At 42.7% G+C, this 22,908-nt stretch overlaps 1 protein-coding gene across 4 annotated transcripts in view; it reads left to right on the plus strand.

The window, feature by feature from the left end:
* Nucleotides 1-22,908, plus strand: part of Scel (sciellin) — a 116,606-nt gene that overhangs the window by 37,096 nt on the left and 56,602 nt on the right. For 3 of the 4 annotated variants that reach the window (XM_006252428.5, XM_039093531.2, NM_001108388.1), the window contains exon 9: nucleotides 21,669-21,749. In XM_006252428.5, coding sequence (XP_006252490.1) covers nucleotides 21,669-21,749 — 81 coding nt within the window. Of the gene's footprint in view, nucleotides 1-4,835; nucleotides 5,266-21,668; nucleotides 21,750-22,908 lie in introns of those variants that run through there. The other variant, XM_039093532.2, reaches the window with a different exon arrangement.

Here is a 22,908-nt window from a genome sequence, read left to right on the forward strand (position 1 = left end):
AAAAACAGATCTCTGTCCCCATAGGAACCAAAGTGAATGAAAGTAGGTCAGAGACAGATAAAACCGGGGGATGGCGATTTAACACCAGTTACGAGCTGAAGTTACTTCTCTTTATCTTTCACGATACACTGGGATCCTCTCCCTTTCTCCTCCCTGGCCTCTTCTCTCAGAGCACTGTCCGGCTGCCTCGCCACGTGTCTGCCCATTGCATAGGCACGCATTCATGGCGCCATCTGTCCCTGAAATGTTGTTCATCTTCTGTGTTGTATGGTTACACGTCCTCCAGACATCCGCCACTCCAAGAGACAGCCTTTCTCAGAACGCCTTTCCCCCTAGACCTCTGCAGTCTTTGACATCGCCGATCATACCCTTTCTTGTTAGTTCCCCCTTTAACTCGATGGGCTAGCCTGTGCTAACCAGGAAATCCAAGCGAGTTGTGTTTAGATTGAATACTTGTGCTGGCCTGCATAAACTGGAACAAAATGGTTTGTTTTCCTAATGAAGGTCATGACTTCGTACTTTTATTGTCTGTCTAACATCTTTCTCTGCATAGATGCTTATGCCTACAATTGTGAGTTTATCGGTATGAACGTGCTAGCTTTTATATCTACGTCTCTAACTGTATCTGTATCTATATATTTAATTTTAAAAGGCCAGCAAGATTAGCTATACTTTAAATGATCACCTACCAGCCTGAAAGGGCATTTAAAATAAGGTTTAAAAAAATCATATTTAATCCAGGCATGGTGGTACATGCCTTTAATCCGAGCACTTGGGAGGCAAAGGCAGGTGAATATGAGGTTAAGCCTAGCCTGGTCTGCATAGAGAGTTCCAGGCTAACCAAGGACAGGCAGGACCCTGTCTCAAACAAAATAAACTATGCAACAAATCACATTTATAGTTAAATACCAAACTCACATATTTCCAAAAGAAAAAAAGAGGAAAGTAAAAACCAAACCATAAACAAGCAACAACAACAAACTGGCAGGGGTAAATATTAAATAGAAACGCACCCCCCCACTCTGTTGCCCGTACCGGTGGGCCACATGGCATCTGTCAGGTATTTTCATCTTAATCAGCAAAATGTCTCAACTCGTCTCTCTAAGTTTCCAATTTCCATCCCACGTTGCTGCCAGCTACTCTCTGAGCTCTGTGGCCATCTTGCCACCATGGCTAGCCCTAGAAGCCATCACCCTTCTAGTTCCCATGGTGAGGGTTGCCGCCACGCCAGCCCCATGCAGTCATCCACCCTCTGTGGTTATAGTCACAATTCCCAGTATCCCATTAAAATCAAAACTCAATAAGCTTGTAATTTATCAATCAGATTTATATCTTAAATTCTCAATCCACCAAACGTCTGCACGATAAACTCAGCCAATTGATATTGATATAACCTGCCCACTTGGATAAGACAAATTGTCCTGTAAAAGTCCTTCCCTTATGAAATAGTCATAGCTACCTGTGGCCACTTAAAGCCACACAGATCTGGGTCATCCTTCTCTGCCTCCATCTTGCTTCCTCTTCCGCTTTCCCCTCTCTCCCCTCTCCAAAACTCTGTGCCTGCTTTGCATTTTCACTGCACAATCACAGGCAGCGCCTTATCTCGTGCCTGCCCTCACCTGCATATAAACATCAATCCACACAAACCAACCCCAAACCCCTTGCATGCTCTGAGGTTTGCACAGCCATGTGAGTTAAACATTCCCCACAACTAAGTCTGGACTGTTTTCCTGAGCTATGCGCAAAGCCCTGAAAACCGATAATGAGCCATTATAGACAATCAAGCAAAATGTCTTTTATAGAAGAAAATACGTATAGCACAAAGACTAAAGTTTTGAAATACTACCCTGAAATGCTTTAGGGAGTTTTTAAGGCTCAAGAATAGAATGTGGTAAAAGATTTGATTCGGTACGGCTTTACTCTTATCAGTGAAAAGAAATCAAATGCTCTCACACTTGAAAATAAATTGCGATAAATTAATTGTTTGAGTCATGTGGCTGTTGCTAATAGCTTTGCTTTAGTTTCAATAACTTCTTAACTAAAATTTCCGAGACTAAATAACATAAAATTTCCCAAGAAAATGATAATTTTCCATTCCACATCCATTAGTCCTGAAATGAAGGGTTCAGACATGAATGATTAAACAAAAGAGAGGGCATAATGGAGAGCTGTGAAGGCTTTTCATATGGGATGATGTAGTTCATGGCAGCAGAACACAGTGTGTTGACTCTGCTTAAGCAAACCCACTTCCTCTTCCCAACTGACTTCTGAGATCGCTCCCGGTCAGTGTGCTGCTCGCTGGATAGTAAATGTTGTTTTGAAACGCAAGTAACCAGCCTCATGTTTTGAATTATCAAGAAATGTCAACAGGTTTATGTTCTCTGAAGTTTTATCTGATGCCCTCAGCACAAATATTTTTCTTTCATTTTTATCAGGACTGAATAAAAAGTTCAGCTTAATTAGCCATTCTTCATTGCGTTTGTCTGTCTGTTCTGCCCCTCCCCTCACCCCCCTCTCCGGGATCAAGCTTCACTGTTTTCTCTTTATTCAAATCTTTCATCTTAAAAAAAATATCGTCTTTGACATTTTCTGGGCAGATCATCCAAATCCATTCAGTGGCTCTCTTGCTCATTGTACTGGTGTCCATTGTCTTCAGCTCTGGGGACAGCTCTCCCACAGGTCATGGGTGGCCTTGGTGATAACGCTCTGCTGATCCAGCAGGTCCTGCGAACTGACCCTGTCACACTGCAGAGCTACACTGCTGCTTCGTGACCACATTAACCGCCCCCAGCACATGTTCCTAGATTTTATTTTATTTTGAATAATTCTCCTTTAGCCACCTTTTCTTCTTTTTCTTCCCAGTCATTATGTGGAGGTGTGCCTAAAGCCCAAAGCTATCTCCTCCTCCTCCCATGGTGTCCTAGGCTCCCACCTTCAGCCACAGCGCAAGGCTAGGACGCCAAAGGTCACTTGTTCCTTCAGACATCTCTGGTTTTCACTGGAGAGTCACCTGCGTGCTTGGCACTTTTGCTTAGACATCTCTTAAGCGTCTCAGAATAATTGGAAACGCAGCTCATCCATGATAATTGTGATTCACTGAGTCCTGACCTTTCACCTTAGTCAATACCACCAACATTTCCAGCCATTCCACACCCTAGAACGCCTTCTAGTTTCTTTCTGTTGCTGTGATAAAATAACCTTGACAAAAAAAAAAATCAATGGAGGAGTGAAGGAGTTTTATTTCACCTTACATTCGGTTACTTCTCCATGGAGAAGTCAAGGCAGAAACTTCAAACATCTAGTCATACTTCATCCACAGTAAAGACCAGGGAGAAGTGAATGCAGACGTTTATCTGCCTGCTTGCCTTGACTTCTCTGCACTTATGCAGCTCAAGATTCCTTATCTAGGGGATGGTGCCACCCACAGTGGGCTGGGGCTTCCTACATTAATTAACTTAATTAAGACAGTTTCCAGAAGATATGCCCACTGGCCAATTGTATGTAGAAAATCCCTCATTGAGATTTTCTTCTCGGGGAATTCTAGTTTGTGTTGACAGTTTCAGTTTACCATGATAGAAGTTGAAGGTACCCCACATTTTCCTACTTAACTATGGGTTCCTGGCGCATAAGCAGATGTGGCATCCTGCCTTCCAAGTGAATTTTGAATCCGGTCACCTCCTAATATTGATATTACCTTGAATCCTTTCTTACCTGGACTATGACAATAGGAAACTTCTTTAGAGTCTCCTTCCCTCACCCTTATATCCACCCTTTACTCCTCTATATAAATGACAAGGTTATATTTATAGAAACAATAGCAATCAGACCGTCTCACCTTCCTAAGGACAGTTACGATAATTTTAAATTACTCTAGAAAAACGAGCCAGGCTCTTAGGACCACTCCTAGCTGCTTTCCCCCTTGTTTGGTTCCGTTACTTTATCTGCTGCTTATTCTACTCTCTCCATTCTAACGAGCTACAGGATACCCGGCCCTTCTGCCTCGACTACTATCTTCTCCTTGAATACTATCCGAGACACTGAAGTTCTCATGCCTTGTTTTCATCTGATTTCTCTTCACCATTTTCATTTCTGATTTACACCCATTCTGTTCTCTTAGCTCCATGTTCGCTAAGAAAGTTTTCTCATATTATTAAAATGCTACCTGCATAAAGGTTTAATAGAGATGTAAATTGAGGGACGTTGGTTTCTACTGAAGAAGCTGTGTCTGCACTGTGTACGAACCGTCAGAAGTCTCTGAGTTCTTCGGTCAGGTGTTTCTCATTGACTGGAATTTCTTACAAGCCATCCCCACTGATGCTCCGCTCAACTGCCTTATACTCCTTGTTTCTCCAACTCTTTCTTTCATCCTCTCAGAAAATTCCCTCACTATTTATGCCACATAGTTTAGTTCTGCCTTTCCTCGACCCGGAAATACGGGAAGAGCTCATCCTCGAATCCAACGGGAGGATTCATTGATCCGCATTCTGGACATCCAGTTTTGAAGGGGGTTTTCCGTGCTACCTTTTACAACACAAACTATTCTTTCAAGTCAAAACCGTACCAACAGTTCCTGCCGCCCACTCTGACAAATTCTACAATAACCTCAGAGTCTTCCTTCTCTTTCCATCTTTAAGGGGAGTGTTTGAGATTAGCGTGGGCCAAGAAAACGTCGCCAGTAGGTGGCAGTAGCACACTAAGCTTAGTTTGGCTGGTGCTTCACCAGGTTTGCCTGTTCAGGGCAGTGAGGAGATTCTCCAAGGGCCACTAATTGCGAGCCCCACGCACTGGGGACAATGGAAGGGGACTCCCGGGAGAAGGTAGATCATAAAGTGTCCGGGAGGTGCCCTTTGGGAGTGCGGTGGGGAATCCCTGTACCAGAACTCTGAGGGCCACTGCAGCTTGGAGTTCTTTATGGTAGCTAAAGCTGCAGGCATGAATAACCAGTTTACCTACCGGCACACAAAGGGTCACACAAAAAGCATCCATATCCTGTGGGAGAGCTGATATGGCGCGACAAGCTTGTGATGTGGACTTAGGGGACAGGTCTTGGAAGAAGAGGAGAGAAATTACACAACGAAGGGCTTTTGAGCCCAAAGTGGTTTTAAGTATAGTGATATAACCACTCCGTGTCAAATGATTGCTCGGGGCATATGCGGTGGGACCAAAGACACTGCTAACATGCTTAGCATTGAGCAGGTAGACTCGAGGATTCTTGAAGAATATTTTTTGTGGAGGCGATTCTGAAGCGAGAGGAAATGCTTGGAGGTAGGTTGGGGTCAGGGAGGAGCTCAGGTAAGAGCTAAAGGAATCCTGACTTCGGGATGGACTTTAAATGAGGCAAATTTAGAATGAAGTTACTGAGGAGACAATATCAAATAAGAAGGGGGATGAATATGGAATGCTGCCCAAGGGTTTGTTTGTTTGTTTGTTTTTTTCTGAAATCTGGACTCAGAAAAAGTATTGTTAATAATCCTCATTGGGCAACTAATAGTGCATTACTTTTATTAATATAGCCTATTCATTAAGTACATGGAGTCATCTTGTAATCCTTTGCAGTGTTAAGTAAATGTATCCATAGTTCTCTATTAATAAACATAGCCACCCTTGATTCTGATCCCTAATGTGTGCAAAGCAACGCATTTCCTCAGCTTGTCACTCCCATGTGACTTTGTAGTTAACTGGGCCTTGTTGTGCGAGCTCAGAGTTTGAGGACTGACTCCCTACCACCCTCCTTCCCTTCCATTGTCTGTCTCACTCCAAAGCACAGCTGTTGATCTCTGTCTATGTGTAAGAAAGCACTTGGACGGAGACTCCAGAAATGCATTGGTGTTAGGCCCCCTCTCTACTCCAGGAGACTCCAAAGCCAACTATCATTAACCTTATCTTTATATTTTTATTTGGCTTTTAAACCTCTCACCCCCATTTGGCCATCTTAAGTGATTCTTTTGCAAGGGTGATAGCATTTGCCAGGCTGGAGCCAATGAGAGAACAGATGAAGGAGGGTGGTCACCAGCCGCCTTCCGCCTTCTGAGCCAACCGATCTTAACGAATGCAGGTGCTTCTGTGTATTTTGAGGACTTTGAGGTCATGAACCTTGCTAGCCAGGTACTCTAGCACAATCCCAACATGGGAGGAGGATGCAGGTGGCCCATGAGTTCAAGGCCAGCCTGAGCCACACAGCGAGGCCGTGTTGAAAAGCTAAGCAAGCGATTTGTTTAGCCATATTAAAGCACTTGCTTAACAGACAGTATAAATATTCATAAATGCTAGCCAGAATGCAGAGAGAGAGAGAGAGAGAGAGAGAGAGAGAGAGAACAATGAAGCCACTGTCTCTATTTCCAGTACTAATAAAGCCAGTACGTTTTCTTCTGGAGTCATTTTCAAACACAAGGGAGAAAATAATCGTGGGCCAAAAGTGAGATAGTGGACACGTGCCTAGCAAGAGGAGAAAGGAACTATTTCCTGTGCGCCCCCACATCATCTCACCCTTACTCCGCTACAACCTCCTCTTTTATGGGTTTTGACTTCCAGTTAGCGGATTGGTAGAATTAGGGGAGAAAAAAAAGACCCTGATTGAGAAGCAAGTTGTCATAGCAACCTTGCACTGTAGTTATATTTTTTCTGACTGCAACTATAAATGGTAAAATGTAACCTTTCTAATTATGCTGTAACATTTTTAACTCTATCGGTACCAAACCCTTTACAGAGTTTGATTCCCCCCCCATACACGCTCACACACACACACACACACACACACACACACACACACACACACACACAAAGCAACGGATTTCATCTTCAACTCAACACAAATCTTTACATTAACTAGAATCTCTTATAAATATTAATGTTGTCTGCACTTAGTAACATGCTGTAGTATTGAAAACTTAAAAAAAAATGCCTCTGTGTCCAGACTGCATATTTTAAACATCCGAAATAGTTAAGACATTAACCTGGGTCAAGGTTTGTCCTTTCGTTCAAATGGCTTTTGAGTACAATGAGAAAGCTAGTTTAGCATGAGCAAGTAAAGGCCTTGACCTTGAACAAGGACTTGCTTTTTTTCTTCAGTTGTTTAAGGTCAACTCGGACCGACCGGGCACCTCCCCACATCAGGTTTAAGACAAGTGAAACCAGTACTTTCCCCAACACTGATTTCTGTGGCCCTTCCCCACCTTGGGTCCCTATTGTTCCTCTCTCTGCCAAAGACCAATTGAGGTTGCTGAGGTGCTCCAGGTCCAAAGCAGAGAGGAGACAAAAAACCTGGGCGAGTCGGGATACATAGGACTTATCACACAAAACCACAAAAGCCAGACAGCTTGGACAAGAAAGGAACGGCTTTGCCATTTAGCGGCAATGTCTCGATCTCTATCAGAGATTGCTACTTAGTTCTCTCAAGAGCAAACGCTCCGGTGCGTCTAAAGGGCTGTCTTTGGCTATATATACTATAGCGGGAGTTACTTTTAAAGCAGATATCTTTCCTACTGATACAGCAGAGGTAGAGCACAGTAAGGCAAGGGAGATTTGCCTTGTGTGTAAGCACGGGAAGAAGACTTACGAACAAAGTTTCCAGCAGGGAACCCTGGGTGTGGTGCTCTGTGGGTGATGGGGGTGTCAATCAGGTGTCTTCCGAGGACAGTGGGAGGAGGAGCATGTAAAGACTGTCATTTTCCTAAGACTGCCTTTGCATTTAGGGAATGGGGCAGTGTACCTTTTTATCTTCTTCTCAGCTCTCAGCTCTCAGCTCTCAGCTCTAAAAGAAAGTCACGCCGCAGATTCTCGGATGATGGAGTCCTTTGAATGTATAGAGCGCATGCGCCGTCCCTCCGTGCTCTTGCCGTTTTATTACCTAGTGGTGTTCTACTGTAGAGAAGAACACAGTTTAGTTATCCACTCGCTGAAGGAAAAGGCATCAGGGCTTCAAAAAATCCCTGTGGTTTGTGTGAGCATATGTAAACGATTCTCTTAAGCAAGCGCCAAGAAGTGCTAGGTCACGTGATAAGCACATGCTTAACTTTGTAAAGACCTCACCAGTTTTGGTCAAAATGTCTGTTGCTTTTGATGCACACGGTCAAAGGATAAGAGCTCTGCTTGCTACATCCCCTTAATATTGTTTAGTATTTTCAGTTTAAGAACTTTAGCTATTCTAATACGTACTTTATCTCAATACTGTTTAGGGACCTGCTTTTCTAGGGACCACTGTGCAGTGTGGCCTTTTGTAAATTTGTCCGTCAAGTGCACATCTTTAAAAAGAGTTTTAAAAGCATACATCTTTTATCAGATATATAATTTATAATTCTCGAAGGTGTCGCTGACATTTTCAATCTTTTAATCACGTATTTGTCAGAAAATATTTTGTAAAAAATTATGCTGAAATCTGATTTTTCAGGTTTCATTAAATGAATTATGCCTTTGGTATCGTGCCTAACCAATGGTCACAAAGTGTTTCTTCTTTTACTATCTTTTAAATATCTTTTAAATACCTTTTAGTTTCATGTTTTACATATAGGTCTATGACCCATTCTGAGTACATCCCTTCTAAGTAGATCCATTTGAGTAGATCCATTTAAGTGATGATATGTTTTCCACCAGGATAATTCCTGGACTGGTCAGGCAGCCTCCTTTGTTCAGTACCCAGCAAGGATCTTATCCTGAGTGTGTCTGAGAGAGCAGAGCGTATTGTGAGAGAAGGTATCAGAGACGATTACATTAAGCTAATTCTTTTCTTACTAATTCAGTCTCATGGGAACTCAAGAAGGGCCCACACATTATGATTTGTTGGCCTTTTTACTCTACACCCCATTACCAGAAGAGTCTAGACCACTCATTGCCATAACCTGAACCAATCTTTCTGACAGAACAGCCTTTGGGAAGCCACATCTACTCTACAGAACTGACTGTTGTGGACTTATGCTCTAGGTACAATGTATCCACATATGTTTGAAAAAATCCAGCGCTCAAATGTCAAGTTACTTGGTCTATAAAGAAAATAAAATAGCCAGGATCTCCAGGGATGGGGAATTCTCTGCAGTCTCTATCTTCTTGAGTGACCATCTAGACCAACCTGTCTCTTAGGTAAGAAGCTGAGATTCTAGAAGAACTAGCATGCTTTCCAGGTTCATACAATGCAGGCCAAAGGCTGGGCTGGAGCAGAAACCCTGAAATTCTGACTCAGGGCTTGGGGTTTAGTAAAGTGATCCCTAGCCTCTAGAAAGTCACATCATTACATAATTTCCCTTTGAACATGGCCATGTGCCTTGTAAGCTCTTTGTAAGGGTGGGCTATGCTTTTTCTAGACCCAAACACTGGTATCTATCCTAACATTAAAACTCGGGTGGCTGTGGGAACAAGTTCTTGTGGAACTGATCATGGCTGCTTCTCTGGCTTTGAACTTGAAAGCCTCCTGAGTTAACCTCCTGGGGGTTTGGGGTATAAACCACCAGGACTGACTTGGCAGCCTTTGAAAAATGAATTTGCATTTAAAACACTTGATTAGATGTAGTTCGGTAAAGAGGAAACATGTGATTGACATCAGAAGGCCTGTACCAAAAGCCTTGGCTGAGATACTCACCAGCAATGAGGTGGGAGCAAACTTACATGGCTCCTAACCCGGGGGGGGGGGGAGAAATGCACCCATGTGTTGTGCTTATGAAACTAATAAAATTATGTATATGAGAGCCTGCCAATACCTAAACACACTCATTCCTAAAGTAGTTTTAATTTTATTTTTCTAGAACTATATTTCAGATTTTGAACTTAAAGGATTAGAGATTTTGACATTTGAAGATTTCAACATTTGGAACTGCAGTTTGGGGCATGGTGTCCTCACCCATCCTAATCAATTTAGAATTCTAAATTGGTAAGGTGACTGTATTAATGTCCTTCCTATTGCTGCCATAGAAGACCAAGACCTAGGTACTTAGAGAAGAAAGAAGATATATATATATTTTAAAGATGTCTTTATTATATTTAAGTGAGTACACTGTAGCTGTCTTCAGACACACCAGGAGAGGGCATCAGATTCCATTGCAGATGGTTGTGAGCCACCATGTGGTTGCTGGGAATTGAACTCATGACCTCTGGAAGAGCAGTCAGTGCTCTTAACCGCTGAGCCATCTCTCCAGCCTGCAAGGGGATATTTAAGGTTATGGTTTCAAAGGAATCAGAGTCTCTCCTTGCAGGGTAACATAGCAGCAGTCAGCAGTCGTGGTCGCAGGAAGAGCGGACAGCTCTCTTCTAGGTCCACACAAGCTCCTTTGCTGTTGCTGGAATGGAAACTCTATTTGTGCGGAACAGAAAGACGCACGATGAACTGTGAGAGCAAAGATCACAAACGTGTGGGTCGGTTGTCCTTGACGGAACCCAGGGCTGTGCTGCACTAAGAGAAATGACCTCCAACTCAGACTGGAATTCAAGTCCAGGAGCCAAGCACGTTGCCCCAGAACAGCACTAGGAGCAGAAGTGATCTGAAAAAACGGGCAACATAAACAGCCAGTTCTACAAGAGGATTCCCCGACCCCAATCTGGTCTTTGTGTTATAGTCTGAAAGTTTTCATGTTTCTCTTGAAAACTGCCTCTGTATTCCTTGAAGCAGCACTTTCCTATTACATCCACTGACGTCGTGGCATAGATCCTGTGAAAGCTTGTAGGGTACCAGGAAGGGCATCAGAGAGAGAGGGGGCTATCTAAGCTCAAACATCACGTCTCGAAGCAGAATTCCATTAAGATCACTCCAATAAATGTCCTTTGTTTCCGTCCCTTCCCAACACTCCAGGCCACAGCTTCCTGCCCGGCTTTCATTTTTAATCCCCCTGCTTGGATCACATAATGTTCCTGGCACACTGTGAATGACTTTTCTCATCCTCCCCTCACCCAGGGCTTGGGTTCTGTCATCTGTGGCTGTCAATGCAAAGATGCAAATGGAAGCTCCTCTGAGGTGAACTGAAGCCCACAAATGGGACATTGCCCTGTAGCTGACCCAGCAGGGTGCAAACCTACCACCCAGTGAACTGCGCATGCTCCATTGTTCTTGGCTTTCCTGACCCCCCATATCCACCTCAGATCTTGGCTTTCAGGACCCCACCATCCCAGATCTATTTTTTCTCTGCTGACGTCTACCTCCCGGACTCACGCAACAAGCATTTACTCTTTGAAGCATTAGCCATTCTAAGATAGAAGAAATCTCACGTTCTGTTGATGCCGATCTGGTATAAGCAAAGCTTGACATAGACCCACGTCTCCTTTTTATAACCGTCCAGTCTGTGTGATTACTGTTCCCCTCTCTGCCTGCGTATCCAGTGCCCTGCGCAGTCTTAGTCTTATCTGGCATTGATCCTTCCATATCTCCCGTCTACTTTTAGAAGGAAAGGGTTTGATCAGCAAATCCTCACAGACACACTACCAGTTATCAGTTGATGTACGTAATCCAACACTTGGAGACTTTTTGAGAGAAGATGATAGTTTCAATAGAAATGGAATAATCCCAGCATGTACAATCAGACACTGAATCAAGATGGGGAGAGTATTTCCTTGCAAATTGTTCTAGTGGCTCCTGCCTACTGGTACCGAGCCAAAAGCCAGGAAATTCGTATGCCCTTGTGTACCCCAGGAGCCTCAGTAAAAAAAAAATCTATCGTGTCGCCATTAACCCCATAAGAAATCCAGTCAGGTCATGTTCAACCACTTGGACCATCATCACAGATTCTTATCCTTGATCTCACCCCAGCTGATTTCATCCTGCATCAATTCCTTCACTCTGGCAAATATCCATTATCCTCAAACTCCTCATCCTTACTCAGTCATTACTCATCCTCTCCTCATTAAGTGAGGACTTTTCCCTGTGCCTACATATCAGAAGGATTGAGGAAAGGCTGCCATCTTGTTTGGTCCTCTTTCTCCTCCATTTTGAGTTTAGCTCCTCCCTCTTTAACCCCCTACCTCTCCTTGGAAGCCATGTTGTCAGGGGCCTTTCTTCTTCGTGGGCTTCCTCTGAAGGTCTCTGAGTCGTTCGACTTCCGTTTTTGAAGACTTTGACATCACACTCTGTTTTTCATAAACACCTATAGACCCTGTTACAATATTTGGCGATTTTTATATCTATGTGGAGGAAGCCCCTCCCCCCTAAACTTTCACGTTCTATACCTCCTTTCCAAATATCTTTACTATAGCTTATCTGTCCACAGGCTGGGTCCTTCCTTGTAAATGACGTCAGGGCCCCGGAAATGTCACTTTCTTTCTTTTTTTTTTTCTTTTTTTTTTTTTATTATTAACTTGAGTATTTCTTATATACATTTCAAGTGTTATTCCCTTTCCCGGTTTCCGGGCAAACATCCCCCTCCCCCCTCCCCTTCCTTATGGGTGTTCCCCTCCCAACCCTCCCCCCATTGCCGCCCTCCCCCCATAGTCTAGTTCACTAGGGGTTCAATCTTAGCAGGACCCAGGGCTTCCCCTTCCACTGGTGCTCTTACTAGGATATTCATTGCTACCTATGGGGTCAGAGTCCAGGGTCAGTCCATGTATAGTCTTTAGGTAGTGGCTTAGTCCCTGGAAGCTCTGGTTGCTTGGCATTGTTGTACATATGAGGACTCGAGCCCCTTCATGCTCTTCCAGTTCTTTCTCTGATTCCTTCAACGGGGGTCCTATTCTCAGTTCAGTGGTTTGCTGCTGGCATTCGCCTCTGTATTTGCTGTATTCTGGCTGTGTCTCTCAGGAGAGATCTACATCCGGCTCCTGTAGGTCTGCACTTCTTTGCTTCATCCATCTTGTCTAATTGGGTGGCTCTATATGTATGGGCCACATGTGGAGCAGGCTCTGAATGGGTGTTCCTTCAGTCTCTGTTTTAATCTTTGCCTCTCCCTTCCCTGCCAAGGGTATTCTTTTTCCTCATTTAAAGAAGGAGTGAAGCATTCACATTTTGATCATCCGTCTTGAGTTTCATTTCTTCTAGGCATCTAGGGTAATTCAAGCATTTGGGCTAATAGCCACTTATCAATGAGTGCATACCATGTATGTCTTTCTGTGATTGGGTTAGCTCACTCAGGATGATATTTTCCAGTTCCAACCATTTGCCTACGAATTTCATAAACTCGTTGTTTTTGATAGCTGAGTAATATTCCATTGTGTAGATGTACCACATTTTCTGTATCCATTCCTCTGTTGAAGGGCATCTGGGTTCTTTCCAGTTTCTGGCTATTATAAATAAGGCTGCAATGAACATAGTGGAGCACGTGTCTCTTTTATATGTTGAGGCATCTTTTGGGTATATGCCCAAGAGAGGTATAGCTGGATCCTCAGGCAGTTCAATGGCCAATTTTCTGAGGAACCTCCAGACTGATTTCCAGAATGGTTTTACCAGTCTGCAATCCTACCAACAATGGAGGAGTGTTCCTCTTTCTCCACATCCTCGCCAGCATCTGCTGTCACCTGAGTTTTTGATCTTAGCCATTCTCACTGGTGTGAGGTGAAATTTCAGGGTTGTTTTGATTTGCATTTCCCTTATGACTAAAGATGTTGAACATTTCTTTAGGTGTTTCTCAGCCATTCGGCATTCCTCAGCTGTGAATTCTTTGTTTAGCTCTGAACCCCATTTTTTAATAGGGTTATTTGTTTCCCTGCGGTCTAACTTCTTGAGTTCTTTGTATATTTTGGATATAAGGCCTCTATCTGTTGTAGGATTGGTAAAGATCTTTTCCCAATCTGTTGGTTGCCGTTTTGTCCTAACCACAGTGTCCTTTGCCTTACAGAAGCTTTGCAGTTTTATGAGATCCCATTTGTCGATTTTTGATCTTAGAGCATAAGCCATTGGTGTTTTGTTCAGGAAATTTTTTCCAGTGCCCATGTGTTCCAGATGCTTCCCTAGTTTTTCTTCTATTAGTTTGAGTGTGTCTGGTTTGATGTGGAGGTCCTTGATCCACTTGGACTTAAGCTTTGTACAGGGTGATAAGCATGGATCGATCTGCATTCTTCTACATGTTGACCTCCAGTTGAACCAGCACCATTTGCTGAAATTGCTATCTTTTTTCCATTGGATGGTTTTGGCTCCTTTGTCAAAAATCAAGTCACCAAAGGTATGTGGGTTCATTTCTGGGTCTTCAATTCTATTCCATTGGTCTATCTGTCTGTCTCTGTACCAATACCATGCAGTTTTTATCACTATTGCTCTGTAATACTGCTTGAGTTCAGGGATAGTGATTCCCCCTGAAGTCCTTTTATTGTTGAGGATAGCTTTAGCTATCCTGGGTTTTTTGTTATTCCAGATGAATTTGCAAATTGTTCTGTCTAACTCTATAAGGAAATGAATTGGAATTTTGATGGGGATTGCACTGAATCTGTAGATCACTTTTGGTAAAATGGCCATTTTTACTATATTAATCCTGCCAATCCATAAGCATGGGAGATCTTTCCATCTTCTAAGATACTCAATTTCTTTCTTCAAAGACTTGAAGTTCTTATTGTACAGATCTTTCACTTGCTTGGTTAAAGTCACACCGAGGTATTTTATATTGTTTGGGACTATTATGAAGGGTGTTGTTTCCCTAATTTCTGTCTCAGCCTGTTTCTCTTTTGTGTAGAGGAAGGCTACTGATTTATTTGAGTTAATTTTATACCCAACCACTTTGCTGAAGGTGTTTACCAGGATTAGTACTTCTCTGGTAGTACTTTTGGGGTCACTTAAATATACTACCTTACCGTCTGCAAATAGTGATATTTTGACTTCTTCTTTTCCAATCTGTATCACCTTGATCTCCTTTTGTTGTCTGATTGCTCTGGCTAGAACTTCAAGAACTATATTGAATAAGTAGGGAGAGAGTGGGCAGCCTTGTCTAGTCCCTGATTTTAGTGGGATTGCTTCAAGTTTCTCTCCATTTACTTTAATGTTAGCAACTGGTTTGCTGTATATGGCTCTTACTATGTTTAGGTATGGGCCTTGAATTCCTATTCTTTCCAGGACTTTTATCATAGAGGGGTATTGAATTTTGTCAAATGCTTTCTCAGCATCTAATGAAATGATCATGTGGTTCTGTTCTTTCAGTTTGTTTATATAATGGATCACGTTGATGGTTTTCCGTATATTAAACCATCCCTGCATGCCTGGGATGAAGCCTACTTGATCATGGTGGATGATTGTTTTGATGTGCTCTTGAATTCGGTTTGCCAGAATTTTATTGAGTATTTTTGCGTCGATATTCATAAGGGAAATTGGTCTGAAGTTCTCTTTCTTTGTTGTGTCTTTGTGTGGTTTAGGTATAAGAGTAATTGTGGCTTCGTAGAAGGAATTCGGTAGTGCTCCATCTGTTTCAATTTTGTGGAATAGTTTGGATAATATTGGTATTAGGTCTTCTATGAAGGTTTGATAGAATTCTGCACTAAACCCATCTGGACCTGGGCTCTTTTTGGTTGGGATACCTTTAATGACTGCTTCTATTTCCTTAGGAGTTATGGGGTTGTTTAACTGGTTTATCTCTTCCTGATTTAACTTCGATACCTGGTATCTGTCTAGGAAATTGTCCATTTCCTGAAGATTTTCAAGTTTTGTTGAATATAGGTTTTTATAGTAAGATCTGATGATTTTTTGAATTTCCTCTGAATCTGTAGTTATGTCTCCCTTTTCATTTCTGATTTTGTTAATTTGGACGCACTCTCTGTGTCCTCTCGTTAGTCTGGCTAAGGGTTTATCTATCTTGTTGATTTTCTCAAAGAACCAACTTTTGGTTCTGTTGATTCTTTCTATGGTCCATTTGTCTCTACTTGGTTGATTTCAGCTCTGAGTTTGATTATTTCCTGCCTTCTCCTCCTCCAGGGTGTATTTGCTTCTTTTTGTTCTAGAGCTTTTAGGTGTGCTGTCAAGCTGCTGACATATGCTCTTTCCTGTTTCTTTCTGCAGGCACTCAGCGCTATGAGTTTTCCTCTTAGCACAGCTTTCATTGTGTCCCATAAGTTTGGGTATGTTGTACCTTCATTTTCATTAAATTCTAAAAAGTTTTTAATTTCTTTCTTTATTTCTTCCTTGACCAGGTTATCATTGAGGAGAGCATTGTTCAATTTCCACGTATATGGGGGCATTCTTCCCTTATTGTTATTGAAGACCAGTTTTAGGCCGTGGTGGTCCGATAGCACGCATGGGATTATTTCTATCTTTCTGTACCTGTTGAGGCCCGTTTTTTGACCAATTATATGGTCAATTTTGGAGAAAGTACCATGAGGAGCTGAGAAGAAGGTATATCCTTTTGCTTTAGGATAGAATGTTCTATAAATATCCGTTAAGTCCATTTGGCTCATGACTTCTCTTAATCTGTCGACATCACCGTTTAATTTCTGTTTCCATGATCTGTCCATTGATGAGAGTGGGGTGTTGAAATCTCCCACTATTATTGTGTGAGGTGCAATGTGTGTTTTGAGCTTTAGTAAGGTTTCTTTTACATATGTAGGTGCCCTTGTATTTGGGGCATAGATATTTAGGATTGAGAGTTCATCTTGGTGGATTTTTTCCTTTGATGAATATGAAGTGTCCTTCCTTATCTTTTTTGATGACTTTTAGTTGGAAATTGATTTTATTTGATATTAGAATGGCTACTCCAGCTTGCTTCTTCTGACCATTTGCTTGGAAAGTTGTTTTCCAGCCTTTCACTCTGAGGTAGTGTCTGTCTTTGTCTCTGAGGTGTGTTTCCTGTAGGCAGCAGAATGCAGGGTCCTCGTTGCGTATCCAGTTTGTTAATCTATGTCTTTTTATTGGGGAGTTGAGGCCATTGATGTTGAGAGATATTAAGGAATAGTGATTATTGCTTCCCGTTATATTTATATTTGGTTGTGAGGTTATGTTTGTGTGCTTTCATTCTCTTTGTTTTGTTGCCAAGACGATTAGTTTCTTGCTTCTTCTAGGGTATAGCTTGCCTCCTTATGTTGGGCTTTACCATTTATTATCCTTTGTAGTGCTGGATTTGTAGAAAGATATTGTGTAAATTTGGTTTTGTCATGGAATATCTTGGTTTCTCCATCTATGTTAATTGAGAGTTTTGCTGGATACAGTAACCTGGGCTGGCATCTGTGTTCTCTTAGGGTCTGTATGACATCAGTCCAGGATCTTCTGGCCTTCATAGTTTCTGGCGAGAAGTCTGGTGTGATTCTGATAGGTCTGCCTTTATATGTTACTTGACCTTTTTCCCTTACTGCTTTTAATATTCTTTCTTTATTTTGTGCGTTTGGTGTTTTGACTATTATGTGACGGGAGGTATTTCTTTTCTGGTCCAATCTATTTGGAGTTCTGTAGGCTTCTTGTATGCCTATGGGTATCTCTTTTTTTAGGTTAGGGAAGTTTTCTTCTATGATTTTGTTGAAGATATTTACTGGTCCTTTGAGCTGGGAGTCTTCACTCTCTTCTATACCTATTATCCTTAGGTTTGATCTTCTCATTGAGTCCTGGATTTCCTGTATGTTTTGGACCAGTAGCTTTTTCCGTTTTACATTATCTTTGACAGTTGAGTCAATGATTTCTATGGAATCTTCTGCTCCTGAGATTCTCTCTTCCATCTCTTGTATTCTGTTGGTGAAGCTTGTATCTACAGCTCCTTGTCTCTTCTTTTGGTTTTCTATATCCAGGGTTGTTTCCATGTGTTCTTTCTTGATTGCTTCTATTTCCATTTTTAATTCCTTCAACTGTTTGATTGTGTTTTCCTGGAATTCTTTCAGGGATTTTTGTGTCTCCTCTCTATAGGCTTCTACTTGTTTATTTATGTTTTCCTGGAATTCTTTCAGGGATTTTTGTGTCTCCTCTCTATGGGCTTCTACTTGTTTATTTATGTTTTCCTGGAATTCTTTCAGGCATTTTTGCGATTCCTCTCTGTAGGCTTCTACTTGTTCTCTAAGGGAGTTCTTCACGTCTTTCTTGAAGTCCTCCAGCATCATGATCAAAAATGATTTTGAAACTAGATCTTGCTTTTCTGGTGTGTTTGGATATTCCATGTTTGTTTTGATGGGAGAATTGGGCTCCGATGGTGCCATGTAGTCTTGGTTTCTGTTGCTTGGGTTCCTGTGCTTGCCTCTCGCCATCAGATTATCTCTAGTGTTACTTTGTTCTGCTATTTCTGACAGTGGCTAGACTGTCCTATAAGCCTGTGTGTCAGGAGTGCTGTAGACCTGTTTTCCTCTCTTTCAGTCAGTTATGGGGACAGAGTGTTCTGCTTTCGGGCGTGTAGTTTTTCCTCTCTACAGGTGTTCAGCTGTTCCTGTGGGCCTGTGTCTTGAGTTCACCAGGCAGCTTTCTTGCAGCAGAAAATTTGGTCTTACCTGTGGTCCCGAGGCTCAAGTTCGCTAGTGGGGTGCTGCCCACGGGCTCTCTGCAGCGGCAGCAACCAGGAAGACCTGTGCCGCCGTTTCCGGGAGCTTCAGTGCACCAGGGTTCCAGATGGTCTTTGGCTTTTTCCTCTGGCGTCCGAGATGTGTGTGCAGAGAGCAGTCTCTTCTGGTTTCCCAGGCTTGTCTGCCTCTCTGAAGGTTTAGCTCTCCCTTCCACGGGATTTGGGTGCAGAGAACTGTTTATCCGGTCTGTTTCCTTCAGGTTCCGGCGGTGTCTCTGGCAGGGGTCCTGCCGCTCCTGGGCCCTCCCCCACGGGAGCCCAGAGGCCTTATATAGTTTCCTCTTGGGCCAGGGATGTGGGCAGGAGTGAGCAGAGTTGGTGGTCTCTTCCGCTCTGCAGCCTCAGGAGTGCCCACCTGACCAGGCGGTTGTGTCTCTCTCTCACCGGGTCTGGGAGCAGAGAGCTGCTGCGGGCCGGGATCTGTGGGTGTGGGACTTCCGGTAAACACAGAACGTGCCCAGTCCTAGAGGAATTCTGCTTCCGTGTGTCCCAAGCTCACCAGGCAGCTTTCTTGCAGCAGTAAAGTTGGTCTTACCTGTGGTCCCGAGGCTCAGGTTCGCTCGTGGGGTGCTGCCCAGGGGCTCTCTGCAGCGGCAGCAACCAGGAAGACCTGTGCCGCCGTTTCCGGGAGCTTCAGTGCACCAGGGTTCCAGATGGTCTTTGGCTTTTTCCTCTGGCGTCCGAGATGTGTGTGCAGGGAGCAGTCTCTTCTGGACGAAATGTCACTTTCTAAGGTTTTCTTTCACTGCTCTGTAGCATCACTTTCGATCTGATCTAAATTCCCCAGCCTCACATTAAACACCCGCGCGTGGGCTCCGCCATCTTTTCCATAGCGCCACATTCTCGGATCTTGTTTTTCTTCCATTGTAGACGCCACAGTGTTTGTTGTAATCCTCCGTTTCACTCCCACCCGTCCTGGGCTGTCACATTCTGCTGCACTCTGGAGTGAACTGGGAACTTAGTCACCCCTAAGCTTCTGATTAGTTTGTTTCCAAATGGCTAACTCTGGCAAGAGAAAACGACATTCAGAAACCTAAGCCCTCCTCTAACCGCCTCTGTACCACTGCAGGTGTCTCCGATCTCCTGAGAGGCAGCCAGGCAGGAGGAGGGTTGTGGAGCCAAAGCTCGGTACTCGGATTCCCCACTCAGCCATTTGCATAATTTGTGTAACTGAAATATTTATTTTCACTGTTTCTGGCTCAGTCTTTTTATCTGTATAATGGGAAGGAAAGATAATAGCTGGCTCTTGGATTATAGTAAGGATTGATTGAGTTAATTAATCAACCAGAAGCACTTAGAAGAGTTCTTGACATATCATAATCTCTTAAAATAGCATGTTGTTACCTTGGTCTGCTCACTTTCCTGCTCTCTTGGGGAAGATTTCTTATGTTACCTTGTCTCGCTCCCTTTCCAACTCCTGCTTGCTTTCCTTATTTTGAATCAGTGGCTTTGGTTTTCCTTTTTTTCTTAGAAAATAGAAATAGACAAAAGACAACTTTCTCTGCCCCAAATTAACTGAGGTGCCTCAGCAGATACAGTAAGTGAGTCTGTGCTTACCAAAGACCAAACACACACAGAGGCAGACACACATGAGCACATACACACACATACATACACGCATACACGCATACACGCATACACGCACACATGCACACAGTCATGTGCCCTTCCTTGTACATCCCAAAAACAGCGTCTTTAATTCATCTTCCTTCTTTCACATTTTCTCCTAAATCCTCTCCTATGTGTGTGCAGCCCCACCCCAAAATGCTCAGTGTTCTGTCAGAACTGGTTCTGTCAGGGTTACCAATGCCCTGACCACTATGTATAACCATGATATATATGGTCATAGCACAACTATGACCATAGGTATGCTAACTTCATAGTCTCCATCCTCCTTTGCTTGACCGCTGGGCAAGGCTTTGCTCGGCTGGCTTCCAGGAAACCACCTCTTCACTTTTACTCTCTTTCCCTTGACCACCCTCCCTCGGGCTCCTTTGCTCTAACTTCTCATATGTTTGACTCTTAAATACCATTGGTATGTGAGGCTGGAACCCTCGGTTCCCAGTTTGTGTCTCTCTTTACAATAATTCCTTTGCTTACCTCATAAAGTTTCAAGTGTCAAATGTCATCTTTAAGCTGGTGTTCCAGCTGTCCTCGGTATTTATCACTTCCTGCAAGTCTCAGCTCTAATGTCCCCTTACACAGAGGCTTTCCTGGGGCCCTGCTAATAAAATCATGATTTTTTCCTTCCTCCCTTCTTTCCTTCCTTCATTTTTTCTTTCGTTCTTTTCTTCTATCCTTCACTCCGTTCTTCCTTTTCTGTTTGTCTTTCTTTTTTTTGTACAATATCACTTATTTGTATATTTAAAATCTATTGGAAACAAAAGGCATTATCTACTTCATAGAGTGCATCACACATAGAAAGCTACCAAGTGGTGTTCGCTGGCTAAAACTATGATCTCATTCAGTCCTGGAAATCCCCATCAATCTTGTTAGAGGGCTTACAGATGAAGACGCGGGATAAGGTTGTCTATGCAGAGAGTCTTATCCTGAGTGCATATCTACTTAGCAGGCTGCAGAGATTAGGGGATCAGATTGCGAAGAGCTTTTCTCTAGGTACAGAGCTCAGAGTCGGTAGCATTGGGAAAACTGAAGTGGCAATGGTGGGAGGCGGGAAAGCCAGAGAGTGATATGACTTCAGGAAGAGCTGACTTTATTCACACATAAACATACTTGCCCATTTCCAGTTCCCTTGTCACTTAATCATGTTGCCCTTTGGGGCTGACCTTGGTGCCTCATTGAAAGTTGGCTAATGTCATATTTCATATTTTGCCAGCACTGAGGTGTTACGTGCTGATAATATTTAAGTCAAGCACTAGTTAGTAGCCTCTAGACCAACGTTTCTTTGAGAACTGAAATTTGAGAAACCTTCTTGCTGCTTCTACAGCAGCCCGTGAGTTGGCATCATCCCTAAAGAAGCTATATGTAATGCCAGGGAACCCTTCATGGTGCTCGTGTGATGACTCAAAGTGCCACATCTGGCCGAACGTACTGGTAAAGTGCTGAGCCGACCAAAGGGCGTGCTGTAGTTACAGACGGCAAGGGTTCTCACAGCCCGGGCAAATGGACTTTTAAAACACCCACTTGCAAAATAAGACTTCTTTAGAGTCTGTGCTCTGTGGCCTCTGACTGTCAGGTTCCACACACACGGGGGTCATGAGCCCAGAGACATTCCCATGATAAACGTGCTTTGGTTCCTAGATATTACAATGCATGCAGTTTCCACAGTTTAATGAGCTGCTGTTTTCTGTTTCAAAGGGACCCGCCTCTTCACCCTCCACTACCTCCAAAGCCCTGTTCTCCCATTGCTTCTCCCAAACAACTGAGGCAGAGTCATAGGTAAGAACTTGCCCTTCTGAATGTCTTGCCAGGATGTCGAAGGGAAACGGGAGTAAAAGATTGTGACCAGCTTTGAGGAAAGCGTGGCTATACTCTCTGTGCGTTCACTAATACGAGACTAAAGAACTTACAGCTCTGTCAGTGCACATGTATAAATTACTTTTGCTTTAGAATAGATGGCTGTTCCATGCCTTTTGCAGCTTTACCTCTGAAATAGTCATAGACAAGTAGAGCTGGAAGTGTTTATGTGAGGGTTTCTTATATATTAGCACTCGATATAAATGCATATATTCTACATATTTTATGTCTATTAAATCTACATATAAGAATGTATTTTAAATATATTTTGTGTCTATTAAATCTACATATAAGGATGTATTTCCTCTCCGTTTCCTTGTAATTAAGTTTCCCATTGAGAGCTACATATTTTAATAAGGGATAGTCTTACAATTTTGTATTACCAGTCAAGTCCTCAGTTATACTAGAAACACCTTTAGGCGCATTCTTGACTTTTTTTTAAATAAGTATTTTTTATTTATTTCAAAACTATCAAAAAATTTTAAAGACTATTCCAAATAACTTACCTCTATGTCAAGAAAGACACGCTTTCTTTTCTACCTTGAACTTCTGAAACTTTATAATTAATGCTTAAAAGCCAATTCAGAAGTGTGACAGTCTTACTCTGTGTCCCTTGAACCATTTGTCAGAGATGGACGTCCCATTTTTTTCATCAGTATTGAGAGATTAAGACCCCGTGTCTCAGTGGAGACTGAGACATTGGGATCTGCTTGAATGCCTACTTTGGTTCTTTTGTATTGTTGCCTCTTGAGAGGGATTTTTGATACTATGTATGACACAGAACTATTATTTTGTAAATACAGAACTATTATCCATAAGTCACAATTATAAAAGCATTTTTTTTAAAGAGAGGATGGGCTGCTAGAGAGCCTGACCAAGGGACAAGGATGTGTGGCACTGTGTGTTCATTCTTCCTTTGGAGGTAAAACTCCAGAGCTGAACTTCTACCCGTAAGATCCCCCCGGATTTCTGAAAATTTGTCCTTAGGATATTGCTTTAATGAGTCGGGAGAATAGTTTTTCACTGAACTAATTAATGATATGGATTAGTTTTATAACTTTTCATTTCTGCAATGATTATA

The sequence above is a fragment of the Rattus norvegicus genome, chromosome 15 (assembly GCF_036323735.1).
Source record: "Rattus norvegicus strain BN/NHsdMcwi chromosome 15, GRCr8, whole genome shotgun sequence".
Classification (NCBI taxonomy): domain Eukaryota; kingdom Metazoa; phylum Chordata; class Mammalia; order Rodentia; family Muridae; genus Rattus; species Rattus norvegicus.